At 43.6% G+C, this 15,678-nt stretch overlaps 1 protein-coding gene across 2 annotated transcripts in view; it reads right to left on the bottom strand.

The window, feature by feature from the left end:
• Positions 1-14,511, bottom strand: part of OGA (O-GlcNAcase) — a 39,069-nt gene extending 24,558 nt beyond the window's left edge. Inside the window, exons 1-5 of one of the 2 annotated variants that reach the window (XM_084635637.1) lie at positions 13,976-14,511; positions 9,415-9,466; positions 8,975-9,072; positions 7,196-7,326; positions 5,983-6,154 (exon numbers count right to left, since the gene is read on the bottom strand). In XM_084635637.1, the coding sequence (XP_084491763.1) occupies positions 5,983-6,154; positions 7,196-7,326; positions 8,975-9,072; positions 9,415-9,466; positions 13,976-14,174 (652 nt within the window). In that variant the 5' untranslated portion in view covers positions 14,175-14,511. Of the gene's footprint in view, positions 1-5,982; positions 6,155-7,195; positions 7,327-8,974; positions 9,073-9,414; positions 9,467-13,413; positions 13,521-13,975 lie in introns of those variants that run through there. The other variant, XM_084635638.1, reaches the window with a different exon arrangement.
• Between the last annotated feature and the right edge of the window lie 1,167 nt (positions 14,512-15,678).

Consider the following 15,678-nt stretch of genomic DNA (forward strand, 5'->3'; position numbering starts at 1 on the left):
CGGGAGGGCATATCTAGTGGGTTCTTGCAGGGTCAGACCTGGATCCCGTATTATTCAATATTTCCATTAAATGACTTGAATAATGGGGTGCAGAATTATAAAATTTCCAGACAACACCAAAGGAGGAGTTGGAGGAGTTGCTAGCACTTTGGAGGATAGGATTAGAATTCAAAATGACCACAACAAATTAAAAATTGTTTTGAATTCAACAAGATGAAATTCAATAAAAACAAGTGCAAAGAGCTTCACTTAAGAAAATAAAATAAAATGCACAACTACAAAATGGAGGAATTACCGGCTAGGTGGCAGTACTGCTGAAACGGAACTGCGGGGGGGGGGGGTCCTAGTGGATCACAAACTAAGTATAAGTCAACAATGTGATGCAGTGGCAAAAAAGGCTAATATTCTGAGGTGTATTAATAGGAGTGTGATATGGAAGACACGGGGAGTAGCTATCCCACCCTACTCAGCACTGGTGAGGTTTCAGCTGGAATACTGCTGGCCAAAATTGGACACAAACTTTAGGAAAGATGTGGACAAACTGGAGAGAGTTCAGAGGAGAGCAACAAAAACGATAAAGGGTTTAGAAAACCTGACCTATGAGCAAAGGTTAAAAAACTGAGCATGTTTAGTCTTGAGAAAAGAAAACTGAAGAGGGGGACCTGATAACAGTCTTCAACTATGTTAAGGGCTGTTACAAAGAGGATAGGGATCCATTCTTCTCCATGTCCACTGAAAGTAGGACAAGAAGTAAGGAGCTTAATCTGCAGCAAGGGAGATTCAGGCTAGATATTAGGAAAACTTTGTAACTAGAAGGGTAGTTAAGCTGTGGAACAGGCTTCTAAGGAAGGTTGTGGAAACCCCATCACTGGAGATTTTTATGAACAAATTGGACAAAGCTGTCATAGATGGTCTAGGTTTATTTGGTTCGGTGTCAACTAGAATTGATGACCTCTATAGGTGCCTTCCGGCCCTTCCTTTCTATGATAGTATGGAAAGCCCAATGGCAAACAGATAATTGGTTTAGTTTTACATACCCTGGGAGAATAACTGTAAAACAGAGCCACACCATTAAGTGAAAATTTTTTAGAAATATGAAATTTGATGGGGAGCCAGTAGAGGAGGTTTAAAATGGATGTTGTGTTCAAACTAGTTATGTTTAAGAGTATATAGACTGCTGCCATAAATAAATGCTATATTCTGGATAAACTGCGAATAGTCAAGTCTAAACCTGAAAATGTTTAGTCTTTTAGTGTCAAATGGCTATTCTAGAGAAGGCAGTTTGCAGTTTAAGTACAGACAGGCAGCATAATCTAAAATATTTATATCTTATAAACACACACACACACAGGGGAACTTCAACTACTGATGAAATGGGACAACGGGACAAAGTTTAGAGGAACAATTTCTCAACTTAGTCATTGCTTACTGGAACTGCTAATTCTAGATACACACAAGGAAAGGCTATTCTAGAATATCTACAGGTTTCAGAGTAACAGCCGTGTTAGTCTGTATTCACAAAAAGAAAAGGAGTACTTGTGGCACCTTAGAGACTAACCAATTTATTTGAGCATGAGCTTTCGTGAGCTACAGCTCACTTCATCGGATGCGTACCGTGGAAACTGCAGCAGACTTTATATATACACAGAGAATATGAAACAGTACCTCCTCCCACCCCACTGTCCTGCTGGTAATAGCTTATCTAAAGTGATCATCAGGTTGGGCCATTTCCAGCACAAATCCAGGTTTTCTCACCCTCCACCCCCCCACACAAATTCACTCTCCTGCTGGTGATAGCCCATCCAAAGTGACAACTCTTTACACAATGTGCATGATAATCAAGTTGGGCTATTTCCTGCACAAATCCAGGTTCTCTCACATCCCCCCCACCCCCATACACACACAAACTCACTCTCCTGCTGGTAATAGCTCATCCAAACTGACCACTCTCCAAGTTTAAATCCAAGTTAAACCAGAACATCTTGGGGGGGGGGGGGGGGAGGAAAAAACAAGAGGAAATAGGCTAATAAATAATATCTAATTATATTACATCCTTCCTGTGCCACTGTTGGCGCACAAGGCAGACACTAGTCTCTTCCATTCCTCTCTGTCATTTGCTGCTGCTTCCATCTGCTCCATGGTGGAGAGGTCAGCTGCTCTGCCCTCCCTACTAAGGGTTTTTAAAGTTTCTCTTGGGCACTTATTTCCTCTCACCAGTAGGTTTCCACTTGATTACTTCATGTGGGAGTCTGAGTGTTGGCATCTGTAACACATGCCCCAATTATGTCCTGCGCTTTTTCCTGATTCTAGTGGAGCTGCTGCTTGGTGATTTCTCAGATCTGTGAGGAACTGAATCTTTCCATCTAATGCCCCAGGATCTTTCCTATACACTTTATTTTCAAAGACATCTAGTCTAGTTTTCTGTCCAGTGTTTTGGCAGGTCTCTAGCTCTTGCAGTCTTATGCTAGCACTGAGATTACATTTTAGTTGAAAATTCGCAGTTTTGTTCTGGTGCTCTTTGATTTCCAAACATTGTTTAGTTTAATGAATTATGTGGATGCCTATCCTCGATGTTACTTCCCTCTTGAGGTCTCTGGCTAGCATATGGTGCTACCAAGGTAGATGAACTGCTCCATTTTTCTTGATGCTTTAGCCTTCTAATGTGATGTTGCTCCTTGATGTCTGGCTTCCAAGGATGTTTTTGCATAACTGATTTTGAGCCCAGCTTGGCCTGTTGGTTTTGCTAGGTTATCTGTCTTTGCAGCTTTCTAGGGATGTCACTCAGTTGCAAAATATGGGCAAAGTCTAGATCTTCTAGGAATTTGCTATCTACCAATACTATACCAGGGGTTTGTATTGCTAATACACCTCCTCATTATCCATTCTATGGCAATACTAAACAGCAGCGCATTTTATCTCTGTTTCACACCAATGTCCACTGTGAACCACTCATCTGGATGTTCACCATTAAAGAGCACTTCACATCTCTATACATGGCCTTAATGATGTTGACAACTCTAGGTGGGATTCCATAGGCCTGAATATTCCATAACTTATGACTGACTTTCAAAAGGCAGTTGACAGCCTGCACAATGAAACTGACAAGGAGAGCAAGCCATTCTATACATTCTTCTAAGATGGTTCTTAGTGTGAATATCTGACCTACACAGGATCCCTTGGGCCTGAATCCAGATTGTTGTTCTCTAAGCTTGCATCCACTGCCTCTTTTGTCCTGAGTGGTATCGCATTTCCGAAGACTTACATTCTGTGTTGTAGGAAACTGTTCTCCAGTTGTTACTGTCAGTGAGATCACTCTTCTTGGGTGTTCTGACAAAGATTCCATGTTTCCACTTGTCAGAAAGGGTCTCTTTTTTCAGACTTCATTAAACAGTTCTGGAAGTTTCATTAGGATGGTGGTATCAAGTGCTTTTAGCATTGTTGCTGCAATTTGATCATCTCCCACTACTCTGTTATTTTTCCAGTTTCCTGACTGCAGCCTGTACTTTTGTCATCTCTATTGGATTGATGTTAACGGCAAGCTGATCAGATTCACACGTTTCATATATCTGGTGCTGAGGTAGGGCTGCATCTGTTGAATCCTTCTTTGAAATGCTCCGGCCCTCTATTTTTCCGCTCTGCCTCAGTTGTAAACATTTTTCCACCTTCTTTGCTTTTTATTGATACATTTTCTATTTTGAGTTTTCCACACACAATTTTAGACATTTGGTAAACAGCTGTATGGTTTCCTATAAAGTCTTCAACATCTCTCCATTTATCTTTCCTTGTGTTGCTTTTCACTGCTTTCCTTTCCTCAGTGTCTCTCTGCTTACCAAGTCTTGTTCTGTCTATGTTAATAGACAACTGTCTGCTGCAGCTTGACTCACACTAAGTGCTGCCCACTTTTCTTTAAGTCCAATCTATGTCTTACCTTCCTCTGCTTTGGCAGCACCTCAAACTTGTTCCATAGTTCAAGATGGAATTTCTCACAGTACTCTTGTTTTCAGTGTTAAAGTTGAACTTTCTCAGTTTTAATTTCAGTTAGCAATGCAAAGACTGGTTTTTGCTGACATCTGCTGCTCGATATGTCCTAGCATCTTGGACAGAGGACCTGAATCCTGAGCTGATGTAGAAGTGGTAGATCTGGGTCTTTTGTTTGTTTTGTCAACATGGAATTTGCCAGATTCTTTTTGGGTATCTTTGTGAAGAAATAGAGTATTGTGATAATTTGGCCTACCAATTTAACCTGTGAGTTTAACTGTAAAGAGTGAGTGAAAGTTTATAAAAGGTTACAATAATCTGTAGAAACAAATGTTAATGGGAAAGAGGTATGAAACGGACACAGAAAGACTGAATTAGTCCACACAAAGCAGCCTACTGATTTAACACAGTCTTGAGTTCTGATCATGCTTGGTAAACAAGAAAAGCATGAAACCAGAAATCAGTGAACCAAAACTGGTGTGTCAAAAACTAGGCTTAATTGATGGACAAAATAATGAAAGGACATGAAATTCCACCCATCACTCCCTTTTGGGGTCCTTACAGACTTTGGGGGGGTAGGGAAGGGGGAAAAACTGACTTCTAAAGTGAGCTTTCACCCCCACCATCTCCTTCCTAATCCCAAGAGAGCCAGAGACCCAGATAACACTCCCACCTCCACCAGATCCAGCTAAATCCCAAATAAGTGGGATGTGAAATTTTCCTACCACTCTCATTTTTCCATCTGTCTAAGGAGAGTCTGACTAAGCCAGCCAAAACTGTGTATTTTGCAACAATGCCATAAATCTGTGACCAGAAAGAGGCAACTAAAAGCAATGTCCTAAACAGCCTGATGCTTGTATAAGTTTGTCAGGTCTCAGAGCAGCTGATAAGACTGTGGTGTACCTGTTTATTCAGCAGTGATGTTACAAATGAAAAGTCAACACCAGAAACAGAAGTTACATTTTTCCTTTGCTACTCTTCTTTTCCCTTTTGCGTGTGTTTGTCTTCTACGAAATGGGACTGGATTTTAAGCACAGCAACTACAGCTCCAGCCCATCTTAACTAACTTCTCTTTTCACCAAAAAGGCCAGTTATTACCAATTGAGTTGTAAGAGTTAACATTAATATCTCTTCCAAAATTAAAGCCTCATGCTTCAGGGCTCCAGCCAGTCTCTACCAGGAATTAGGTGATTTCTTCCACCTTTTCCTCAAACACCGGGTGCTGGCCACAGACAGAGACACAATGCTGGACTAAGGGTCTGATCCAGTCTTGCAATTCCTATGTAAATAAGGGAATCTGAATTCAGAGTCAGTATATCCGGAGACAGGCTTCAGGAAGTTTTAGCAGAAGAAATTGCCAGACTCTGATCATAGGCTCATCATGTGCTTAGAATCCACAATGCATGTTTTATTTGGATTTGTTACAATCTTTAACTGAAAACTGTGGTTGCAGCTAGACCGAGGATCCTAACTTGACAGTTCCCTGTAAGCATGGAGGTAGATTACAGGTACAACCACCATAAGTGAAAATGTAGACTGCATTCCCCAAAAATAACACCAGACAAGTGACATGTCAATGAAGGAGTGGTCTCCAACATTTACAGGAGACACAAAACTTAGAATGCAAGTACCATTGTACCTGCAAAAGACAGTGATTATGCAACTGAGCCAAAGCAATAATTTACAGCCCAATATAAAAAATACCATGCTGACAGTGTCAAGTCAAATGCTGATGCAAGATACAAAACAGCTAAAAATGAAGTAGTTGGATTTCTCATGTTTACACCCTTCAAATAGACTTATATCCCCCCCTTAGTCATTATATGCCCCAAACCACACACATTTAGTTTCCTTACTCTTTCCTTAAATGTCGGTTCTTCCAGATTGCCCCAAGACGTTTAGTCACTGCTTTATGGAAAGCCTTCTTTTGACTTGGGTGCAGTAAAATAGAAGGCTCATTAATTTCAAAGCTATCACCAAGTAAAATTAGTCCTAATGTTTTACCTGTAGGACAGAATAGGAATGTGTCTGGTTCTCCTAAATACTGATATATTTCATTAGTAATGGAGACCTGGGCATGAGCAAAGGAGCTAAAGACTTCTTTATCTGCTGCACACATGTTGTGATCAATATCATCAAACAGCAGTGCAAAGGATCTGCAGCCAAACTGGGAAACCTAGAGCAGAAGGGGGGGAGAAGTGAAGAGAACCATTTAGAAAATTAACAAAACAAAAAGCTAATTAGCCTTTAACAGGATCAGCCAACGTTCCCCCCATCCCCGCCTAAAATAGCCCATGAAATGATAAGTAGAGTCAATTTCTGTTTGAGGAATCACTGTTTTTCAGTTTGTAATTTGTAATCTAAAAATACACTTGAACTTCCCAAGTGTATGTCAACATTTAAATCAAATCCACAGTACCCTGCATAAAGTGCACAGCATCGCAAGATGAGTGATGAATGTTGGAGTGCTTCCATTTCCACAGTGTCCTTTGCAAATTCAAAACTCTTTCTAATAAAGGAAGGAAGAGGCACGCTTTGGCAGTTATCTCCAATTAATGCATGACTCTGACCCCACCACTATGTTTTTCTCCAGGATACCACTGGAGACTGTCAGTCTGTTCCAATTTCCCAATCCAAGGCTTATCTCATAGGAGAAGCAGACAACTAGGAAAGATCAAATTCAGCAACAGCCCTTGGGTGAAGTGGAGCAGAACAGCTCAGGAACATAGAAGGAATGTGCACGTTAGGTCTTTCCCCTACTGAAATTTTTCTGGGAGGAGTACCCTCCTTCCCCTTGGAAATGAGCCTTAGTTTAAGGGTCCTAAAATCATTTTAAAAACAAAACTCTCAACAACAGTTAGTAAGAATTGCTATTTCAGATCAGGTCACTAGTCCTCCATCTAGGCCAGCATTCTACCTCTAAGGAAGTTCCCACAGTGCACTGGCCAATTGTACAAAATCTAAACTGGGTGAAAAAAGTCCTTCCTGACCCTTGCAGTAGTTTCAATCCCAAAGCCTGACTGTTCATTTTATGAGAAACTCTGAATATTAGCAGCCATAGCATTATACAGACATTGGCACTTACATTCAATACTTAAAAAGCAAAATTGGTCAAAAAATGCAACCAAGTACATAGCAGACACATGAGTTAGAGTTATTTTGGAAGTTCCAAACATTCTTAAAAATCACATGGGCTGAGAGTTTCAACTAGACCTACCTGGTCCAGCTTGCGTTTCAATGTGGACACTTCTTTTGGATTTGAGAAAGTGATATCCAGTCCAGGCGAGATGGCATAGATGAATTCTATCTCATATTCTTGGGCAGCCGAGATTAGAGTCATGAGTTGCTCTAAGAGTTAAATCCAGGTATTTCAGAAGGGTTTATCAATAAGAAAGCTAAGATACCTCCTCATAAATATTAAGAAATACATTATAAAAAGTAAATTACTCCATTGCTAGAAGCCAAGATAGGGTTTTCAGGTAGCTTTAACAAATATTTTGAATGTTCTAAGATTACTGATGCAGCAGTAGGTACTAAACTGTATTGCAAATTGGGTAGAGAAATGACATTAAAGGGATGGTGACAAATACTTGTCTTGTGGTTTAAGCTTTATTTCACATTTATCACTATTTTTAAAAACCTTTTAAAAGAATGAGAATATGCCAGTTTGATTCTGTTGTTGTTTGGCAAACATGGGTGCATTTTAAGTGTTTTATATGGAATCAAACCGAAAAGCTCTGAAGCTGTTACTCATTTCCATATGGGTCAAAAATATTAAAGAAGTGATCCAATTTTTGCAAATAGGATTTGTTCATTTGAACTCTGATGCTTTCAACTGCAATATTTGCATACTGCTGAGGTACAGGATACATCTATAGTGGCTTTTTAAAACCTATGAATAGAAGTTACTCTTAAAAAAAAATTTCATTCTCCAAGCGGAAAGAAACAGAAGTAAAAAAATATAATTTTTTTGGAATCCGTACCTGTTACCAATAACATTGTAAGTTAAGAAAATTTTATAAATATAATTGTAATCTGCCAACATCCCTTTAACTTTATTCCTAAAACCATTCAAAGTAGCCCCTACAAGATTTAATTCTGATGTGGTTATCTCTCTCCTTAACCCAAAGGAGAGACTCCTACAAATACCCTGTTAGCCAACAAGCCTCTGTGCTCGGACAGAATAGCTCTTTTCCACTGGTGCCAAGAGCACCTTAAAACTGAGTAAGGGCCATCTCCTCTTCTCAATGAAATCAGTGGCAAGACTCCTAGGTGCAGGCCCTATGACTGTACAATTTTACTTATTTTCAGATTGTTAGGGCTGGCAACACTTGGGGCAGTATTGGACAAGAACACCGTAGTTATGCAACTAGATAACTTCTGCTGCTGGGAAAGCAGGGAAGAGAAAGAAGAATAACCACTTATTGTGAAAGCCACCAGCTACTAAATAAATCCCAAGTATCAAACTTCTGGTTTTTACCTTAAAGTTTTGATTAAGCCAGAAGCTGAAGTTCCGAACATGGCTCCCCTCACTAGTGTGTGTGCACTTGATCAACCAGATACATGAGCAAGCTGATCTGCTCAAACATAGCTTTTAAAAAGGAAATATTTTCCCCTTCCTTACAATAAGGTCCAGATGACCAATACAGATAAGGAAAAAATTCAAAATGAACCCCTCTCACTGCCAGAAGAGGGAAAGTTGAAGGACAGTAAATCCCACAATAAAACTAAAGCTAGGTCTTAAAAAAGGGAGTTTTAGAGGTGAAATGCAAAGCTAAAATTAAAGTGAAGGAAAACCCAACTTTATGATACAAGCCCCCATTAAGTAGGTTTGCAAGGGGCATTCAGTATATAAACCTTGACCTAATGCTTTTCTGCGTTGCCACTCACATTTAAAACTGGATACAATTATTAAACATACAAGCACATGTACCAGTGACTGTGATTCATTCAGCAACTACTTATAGAAAATACAGAGGGGAATAAAGGCAATTACCAGCTTCCTCCACAGAATACATTTCTCGCCAGAACATCCTGTGCTTGTAGTCATCTTTTGGAGCATACAAGTAGGTATTCAGTCCCCATTTCTGAAGCCTATAATGGGGGGTGGGGGGGGAAGCCTACATTAGTATTCTACAAGTGCAACCAACCTGCATTTTATAGGATCTCATTCTCAAATTTATCCATTTGTCTTTGAGAATATTTACCACTATACTACACATTATTAACTCACTGTGGTATTGCAAAAGTTTGAGACTAGACAAACCCAGAACACCCTGAGCAAGATAAGAAGGGAAATATACCCAGCTAGAATACAGATAATACGTAAAATGCTGCCCTAAGTCAGGCCTGAGTATGCTTAATATTCTACTAAGTGGAAGATGATAGTTTTACAGTCCTGGAGCACATTGCAAACCAAGGGGAAATGTGACTTGCCTTCTAAAAAGTTCCTTCCTCTGCTCCATAACCCATGGTCTTCCATAAAATCCTGTGGGAAACAAGATTAAAATTATCCAGTTATACACCAGACTGGATCAGTTTCATGAAACAAAGATTAAACTATAACCCACTTTTCTTCTCCTCCTCCCACAAAATGTTTCTATTACATTCAGTTAAAAAAACCTAGCAATCAGGAAAAAATAATCAAAATTGCATAAAACCATAACATACTAAAAAATCATAAGGGAAATGTAGTACCCTAAAAAGATCTATATTTTCAATGTAATTACACCTTACATAATTTATGATCCACGCTGATAATTTTAGCCACTGAAGCAATTAATTTTCAGAATCCAAGCCGAAGTTCTCAGCAGATGCCCTTCACAAGTCAGGTCTGCACTACTACACAAGTAGCCCGAACAGTAATAACCCAATTATGCCATCATTCTAGAAGTTTGATGAACAGTTAACTTTAATAGTGGAATAATGAACAGTTCTGAAAATAAATTACCAGTGCAAGAGTGTTTCTTGACACAGACAGGTTACACTACCTAAATCTACACTTATGCTCAAATATACGGGAGGTGGGGTTTCGGCAAATAGAGGGTCAGAATCAAATGGATAGGTAAGATTTGTTCCCTTTTCTATTTTAAAAAGGCTCTTGATAGTGCCAGCATTAGCTAGGAAATGCTGGCATCTTATTACATGAGGCCCAAGGATATAAAGTTTCAGCTTGTGAAAAATAGAGAGGAGCCTAAACAGAAGGTTTTTAGATAGTTCATATTCCAAGAATATTTCAATGGAAATCCAGAAGTTTGATCTGCCTCAGACTTCATATCTAATAATTTCCTCCCAATCTACCATCTATGAATGACACTTCATCAAAAAACAACGATCTCGACTAGCCTATCATTAGTCAAGCAATTTCACTTAGTCTTATGTGCCAACAGATCCACACCTTCAATCACAAGTGGACACTCTTCGTATTAGAAAGTCTCAGTTTGGCAGTCTGAGGGAGAGACGCAAGACTAAACAGTGAAATGTAATAAGCGTTCATTTTCATCCAGCATAACTGCTCTGCTTGATGAATGATGCAACTGGCATGGCAAAGCAAAAGCATGTAGAAGCCCTTACATCACTAGCATGAAGTTAAACAGTCCTATTTCCAGATCTGATCACCCACTATCACTATTTTTGCACTTTCATTTTAAACAAAGACTAGACAGGCTTCGTTCATTAGACTAATGTTTGACTTTTTAAAACAAGGTACAATTTGAGAGTGTCCTATGTTAAAAAATTGACTCGTTACCTGTTAAAAGTGAACCCTGTGATTTTAAGTTTGAGGAGCTCTAAATAAGCTCAACTTTTAAAGGTTATTATTAACAGAGAGATTTTTAGTTACTTAGTGCCACAAAGTGGTGAAGTTAGGTGCTGCTGCTCCCATCTTGTTGAAATTGTGAATTGACAAATGGAGGACAAAAAGAAAAGGAGTACCTGTGGCACCTTAGAGACTAACCAATTTATTTGAGCATGAGCTTTCGAGAGCTACAGCTCACTGGAGGACAGTGAAACAGCAGAGCAAATAAAGAGGAGCGGTGGTGTGCACAGAACAAACAAGGTAACAGACAAATTCTTCTCATTTACAGAAATGTAATAGAGTTGCATTGTCACTGGCAGGCAAATTTGGTCCTAAATTAGGAAAATAAATAGATTTACCTAATCACAAAGGGACCTAATTAATGGTGTGCCGAGTCAATACTTGGCACTTCTATGAGACGTATGTAGAGTAGTCTGAACATCGGAACACAATCATGTAGTAACCTGAAGTGAAATCAAGATGCCAACTTAAAAAAAAAAAAAAAAAGCAGTGAAAGATAATGGGTCGGGTTAAAGTATAAACAATGAAGAGTACATTTAGATTAAAATATATTAATCTAAAGTGCAAGTAGTGTTTTAAGATATTTTAACCTGACAGTACTCTGATTTAAAGGGATGCTAAGACATGGCAGCTGAGGACAATGTTAACATCCTTCTGATCTTGGTCTGTCTTTCCCATCTCTCTTTGTGGGTGTCCAGGAGAGAGATTAAAACATAGGCAGAACAGAGTTTTAATTCCCATCCTCCCACACATACCCTCATTCCTTGTCACTAAGGGTCTTAATCTGGTTGCTGTACTTGATCATCAGATCCGGGAAAACTTGAGACCCTGACAATTCTTCCTGTCACAATGTGTCCACTTCAGGCCTTTCCTCCCTATCTGCAGCAAAAGCTTTTGTCCAGGCCCTCAGTATCTAAGTTACCAATTTCTTCATCTCTGGCCTTGACCAATGCCATTGTGGCCTACTTTGCTGCTGCCAACAACAGTTCCAGACTCATCCCTTTGATCATGTTACATCCCCCTCTGCAACCTTCGCTGTATCTATCTCTCTGATATGTTACTGAGACTCCGATTCCCACTGATTGCCTATATACTTAGATTGAAAGCTCTTCAGAGCAGAGACCTTCTTTTTGCTATATATCTGTACAGTACTTAGCACAGGTCTAGGGACCTAGGGTCTAGTTGGTACCACTATATAAACAAAATGGTCTTGTGGGAAGGTGAGAGAATGGAAAGAGGGAGAGACTTGGAGAAGAGTAATTTGATAGAAAGCCTTTCACCTCTAGGTCTCGGATTCAAAGCAAATCAGCCAGAAGTGATCAGAAGCTTATCACCATCTGACAGCTATCTGGTATCTTATGTGAAACATACTCATCTTAGTACAGGAAGTAATACAAAAGGCCTTCGCTGCTGCCATCTGTGCTTCTCTGCTGTTCCCTGGCTTCAACTGCCAGTGCTATCAATCTGGCACCTTTCACTACAAGGTAAAAATCTACTTCAGTAATGAACATTTTTGGGTAGACGTGAACATTCCCAGGCTAGCTGTACTTAAGAACTAATAAGTGCCAAAAAGCATGACAGATATTAGCAATGACAATACCACCAAACGACACATTTTTAAAAAGTGATAAAAAAAAGATATACCAGAATTGGAAAAGGTTCAGAAAAGGGCAAAAAATTATTAGGGATATGGAACAGCTGCCATATGAGGAGAAATGAACAACACTAGGACTTTTCAGCTTGGAAAAGAAAGACTGGGGGGGTATGATAGAGATCTATAAAATCATGACTGGTGTGGAGAAAGTAGATAAGGAAGTGTTATTTATGCCTTCTCATAACACAAGAACTAGGGGCCACCAAATTAAAGGTTTAAAACAAACAAAAGGAAGTATTTTTTCACACAACGCACATTCAACCTGTGGAACACCTTGCCAGAGGATGTTGTGAAGACCAAGACTATAACAAGGTTCAAAAAAGAACGAGATAAATTCATGGAGAATAGGTCCATCAATGGCTATGAGCCAGGATAGGCAGGGATGGTGTCCCTAGCCTCTGTTTGCCAGAAACTGGGAATGAGTGACAGGGGATGGATCACTTGATGATTCCCTGTTCATTCCCTCTGTGGCACCTGGCATTGGGCACTGTCGGAAGACAGGATATGGGCTAGATGGACATTTGGTCTGACCCAGACTGGCCATCCTTATGTTATGTTAATATTAACTGCAGCCAAAGGGTGTTTTTCCTTTAGACATGAACAAAAGCAATGCAAATGCTAATTTTGATAAACAATCCATTTCACTCCCCACTGAATCTGCTAATTGTTTTGTTGTCCAACTGAAAAAGTTCTCTACAAATCTAAAACTTACCAGTCTAGTTATAACAATTCAAACAATTCCAAGCCAACAATTATGTCCAGAATAAACTTTATCTTTCCAGATTACAAGCATCCAGCTACATCACTGTCAAAAAAGCCTCAAGCCTACTTTATTTTACAGCTGTCACCATAATAAAATCTGCACAAGACCTCAGTGCAACAAATATGCCAAGAGAAACAAGCAGATTATTCCATGCTGCAATTAAAATAACAAGCGACAGCACAATACAAAATAGGGACTTACTTCGTGCTACTGTGAGACCAGATGCCGGTGGAATCACCTATTTCTTACGCAGGAGAAGCCTGAACTTCTAACATGCAGGCAGGGAGCACAGCTCGGGTTTCTGCGCCGCAGGACGGCCCTGCAGGCTGGGTCTCCGGCCCTGCAGGCTGGCTCTCCGCCCCCGCATAGACGAGCTAGCCAGGAAGGCCAGACTGCGCCTGCACTACCCGCCCATCGATCTACCAGCCTGGAGCGCGCCATAGGGGGTGGGGCCGGCTGTGCCCCCGCCAGGTACCCCAGGGGGGGGAGAATCTGCAGCGTGGGGCCGGACGTGCCCCCCCCCGCCCCGAGGTACCCCAGGGTGGGGCCGGACGTGCCCCGCAGTCAACCCCGACCGAGGGCCGCGCGCAAGCAGTAAGCAGGAGACGGAAGACGAAGCCGACGGCGAAGGAGGCGACCGGTCTCCAGGGCAGAGGGAGCGGCCCGGGGCGGGGCAGAGAGGAGCCCCCGCGTGGGGGGAGGGGCGGGAGCGAGACCCGCCACGGACCCCCGTTGCCTTGGTTACCGGCACCCCCCCCCTTACCTTCCACGACGCCGCAGAGGAAGCGCCGGGCCCCGGCCACCGTCTCGGTCTCCGTGTCCGTCTCCTCCCCGCTCAGGCTCGGGCCCGGGCCCGCGGAGGCCCCCGCCGCTTCCAGCGGAGCCACCGGCAGCCCGGCCGGGTTGGGGCTGCCCTGTGGCTCCCGCTCCTCCAGCGCCGCCTGCCCCTCCTTCTGCACCATGCCGCCGCCCGCCAGGGACCCCCGCCCGCGCCGGGCCTGGCCCAGCCCTTTGTCTCCGGCCGCCCCGGGCGCCCCGGCCGCCGCTTCCTGTTTGTGGGGCCCTGCGCCTGCGCGGGGAACCGGCCCCAACCGGTCCGCGCCGCCCCGCCCGCTCGGGAAGAAAAGGTGCCGCCGCCCCGGGGATCTCGCCTCCGGTCCGACAGCAGCCTGGCGCCCCCGAGCCGGCACCGCGGGACCCGCAGGGCTTCCGGGGGGACAACGGACTGAGGAGACGGTGTTACCTCAGGGGGAACACAGGGATTCGGCCACCTAGCGCGCATGCGTACGGCGTGAGGACCGGAGAGGGGGCGCCACTACGCATGCCCATCAGGTCAGAGGGGGAGGGGGGAAAGGAAGCGGCGGCTCACTACGCGTGCGCAGAGACGATAGCGCGCTAGTGCGCATATCTCGGAGGCCACAGGGGGAGGGGAGAGGCGGCAGAGTGTTAATGCGCAAGCGTCGGGAGGGAAAGGGCGCCTGCGCAGTGAACTCGCGGCGGGCGGTGTGTTTACTCTGCCGACGCGCACGCGCTGCCCGCCTGGGGTAGCCCATGGCGGCTTCGCGAGAGGCCCGCCGCCGGACGGAGGGGGTATCTCAGTGCGCATGTGCAGGGGGAGGAAAGGCACCGCCTCCCCCAAGGCTTGACCCACTTTCCGTAGCCGCCTGGCCCCGCCCCCCCGTGGCCTGACAGCCTGGCGCTGCGCGTGGTCTGCCGCCCTGCCAAGCTAAGCAGGGCCGGGCTGGGTCAGCCCTGGGATGGGAGACCGCGGCCTGGCACCCTCCTAACCCACGGCCCTCCTCGCTTTACCCCGCATGGCAGTTTACGCCGGGGGAGAAGAGCCCAGAGCAAAGGCTCCGGCCAGGCTGATCAGCGGGAACAGCCTGCACAAGGACCCCACCCAGCAAGATCCGCCTCCAGCAGAAGTTACGGGCCTCGCCTGCGGCGGGAAGTGGGTTCTGGCCCCTGAAGAGGCTAGGATGGGAAACCCTCCGGCTACGTCTACACGGGGCGCCTTACAGTATGCAGCGGAGCGGCCCTTTGTCCGTCGGGGAGAGCACGCCTGGCGACAAAATAAAACCACAGACGCCAGCACCGTTTGTTGGTCCGGGGTGGGTTTTTTCCATGCCTCCCCCGGTCGACAAAAGTTTTACCGGCCAACGTGCAGCGTAGAGGTAGCCGAAGAGCGAGAGAGACTAGCGGAGAAGTTACACACAGACCGGTGATGTTTGCATGGCAAGCAATGAGAGTCTCTGAGAAGGGGGAGCCCTGTAAGAACACGAAGGCACTGTATGAATGACTCCTGTTGCCCCGTGCGCCGTCGCTGGGATTGAAAGCGCAGCATCCGTGGATTGAGAGGAATGTAAATGAGAACTAACAAGGGCCTTGGACATTAGGAGCCAGATTCTGCTCTGAGTGTCTATGCAAAGTCAATGTGACAAAGGCAGGAGTTATTCCGAACTTTCA

Source organism: Lepidochelys olivacea, assembly GCF_965140295.1.
Source record: "Lepidochelys olivacea isolate rLepOli2 genome assembly, chromosome: 7".
Classification (NCBI taxonomy): domain Eukaryota; kingdom Metazoa; phylum Chordata; order Testudines; family Cheloniidae; genus Lepidochelys; species Lepidochelys olivacea.